The 2,364-nt window shown below is 38.7% G+C and overlaps 1 protein-coding gene across 3 annotated transcripts in view; it reads left to right on the top strand.

The window, feature by feature from the left end:
- Nucleotides 1–1,570, top strand: part of zgc:174356 (proton-coupled folate transporter) — a 54,243-nt gene extending 52,673 nt beyond the window's left edge. For all 3 annotated transcript variants that reach the window (XM_045717243.1, XM_014193391.2, XM_045717223.1), the window contains one exon: nt 945–1,570. In XM_045717243.1, the coding sequence (XP_045573199.1) occupies nt 945–996 (52 nt within the window). In that variant the 3' untranslated portion in view covers nt 997–1,570. The remainder of the gene's footprint in view (nt 1–944) is intronic.
- The last annotated feature ends 794 nt before the right edge of the window (nt 1,571–2,364 follow it).

Genomic DNA, 2,364 nt, shown 5'->3' on the forward strand with positions numbered 1-2,364 from the left:
TCTTAAGATAGCTCGGTGAGACAACCACATATCAGAGCCACATATACAGGATACGAACAATCCATTCCAGCTAAACAATGGCTATATAGTGTTTTTCAAAAAAAACATTTTAATTCACAACCAAAAACCTATGAATGAAAAATCTGAGAATAGTCATATTTTACACGCAAATGAAGGTACCCATAACAATAATTTCTGATGAAAAAACACAAATGTGAAAAATGTGTGTGTATATAGTGTTTTTAAACTCTTCAAATGTAGCCTACTAGCTACAGGGTTATATTCTGTTCATGGTGGACGTCATAGATAACATGTTGCTGATATGATATTCCCGGGAACTTTCAATAAATTCCATTGTTTTCCCAAAATCCCAGTTGGAGGATTCCCGGAATTGGAAAGGAATAAGTAGGAAATCCAGAATCCTCCAACCAGGATTTCTGGAAAACCAGGGAATTTATTGAAAGTTCCTGGAATTTTGCGACCCTATCCCTGACTCTATTTCAAACTCACTCGGACGACCAAACGTTGCTGTATTGTTTCCAGCAGGATGATGGCTTGGAACAACTCTAGCAATGCATTATGGTCGATACAACACAGGGTCCCACCTGATGACAGTAGTCTTTAGATTATGTTATCTATAATAGATTACTGTATTATAAAGTGTTTATCTGTGGACTGCTCCCTACTGGTATATCCTTTAATAATTCATATACAGTAATCTTATGTCCTACATTTATATCCATAAAACCCCAATTTGATGAAATTCTGTACGGGATATGAGATTCAGAGGGCTAGGTTGGGAGAATAGGGAGATCTCTCAGGAGAAATCCAAACTGAAGTGTTTCATTGGTGGATAATTTGGTGTGATAAATAGGTCAGTTTCTCCAGTAAACAATGTATTTCACTCTCTCTGTCTCTGTCTCTCTCACTGTCTCTTCAAACAGGTGGATCAGTGAGATGCCAGCCACACAACCTCGCCTGGTCATACAGGACTAAATCCAGGCCTATAGTACACCTAGGATGTGTCTCAAATGGCATCCTACTCCCTATACAGTGCATAATATACGGTAGATCAGGGCTATTCAACTCCTACCCTTCAAGGGCCGGAGCCTGCTGTTTCTCTGTTCTACCTGATAATTAATTGCAGCCACCTGGTGTTCCAGGTCTAAATCCCTGATTAGAGGGGAACAATGAAAAAAATGCAGTGTAATTGGCTTCGAGGTCCAGAGTTGAGTTTGAGGGCAGTAGATGGTACATTATACAAGAAATCATATTTTTTATTTATATATTTTCCAATAAATTAACTGTGAAAATGGGACAACCCCGCTGCATTTGAGTAACCTATAATGCATGTTTTTAAGTTATTCTCATCACACATGTTCTGATTCTGCTGTGCTCTGCAGGAAACGGGTAAAGGTAAATGGATAATATTTCCTCTTCTACCCATTTTTGTTATTTCAATCAACACATATGTTTCTTCACACTTGTAAAATGATTGCAGCAGAATTGCTTTTATAAATAAAATTGCATTATCATAATAAAAGCCTATGCTGCTTGAGAGAAAGACAAACATCTTAGATCTCCATGATATCACTGTGCATTCCATTATTATTTTAATTTGACATGGGAAAGGGAAAATATGGAGAGAGAAATCCAAAGACAAAGAGGGAGAGAGGGAAAGACCGATTGAGGGAGAGCGATTGGGAGATGAGTGGGAGACGAAAAGAGGGAAATGAGGGGAGAGGGAGACAAAGAAAGGCAGAGAGTGACAAGATGAGAGATTATTGAAGTTGTTTTACAGAATGGAGAGTTGTGATTGAGCTGATAAAGGAAGTAATAATAACCGTTAATAAAATTAGAATAGAAAAAGGTCAGACTCCATATCTGGAGAAGGTCATTGAGAAAAGCTGTATTAAACCTCTCTCTAGTCTCACTGATGAGCCTCTATTGACACACACACACACACACACATGCTCTCATACTGACGCACCACAATTAGAGCTGAGAGCAAGCATTCTGCTGCTTTTTTCCCTTTTACAGAGACCGAGCCAAATATCATCCTCCAATTAAGGAGATAGGATTTAAAAACAGCATTCCTCCTATCCAGCTGACTGCTGTAACAGTACAGCCCATACAGTAGCTCCAGTACACCCTTTACCTTAGATGGTCTACAGTACCGAGCAGAGGGCTTTTTGTTGGTTTCAAGTTTTATTGTTGAGTACACAAGTACAGTGAAATGTCTTTCTTGCAAGCTCTTTCTCAACAATGCAGTAATCAATATCAGTAGTAAAAATATTATAGTTAAGCAATAAGGCAGGAGGGGTGTGGTACAGTATATGGCCAATATACCACAGCAAAGGGCTG

The sequence above is a fragment of the Salmo salar genome, chromosome ssa01, assembly GCF_905237065.1.
Source record: "Salmo salar chromosome ssa01, Ssal_v3.1, whole genome shotgun sequence".
Classification (NCBI taxonomy): Eukaryota; Metazoa; Chordata; class Actinopteri; order Salmoniformes; family Salmonidae; genus Salmo; species Salmo salar.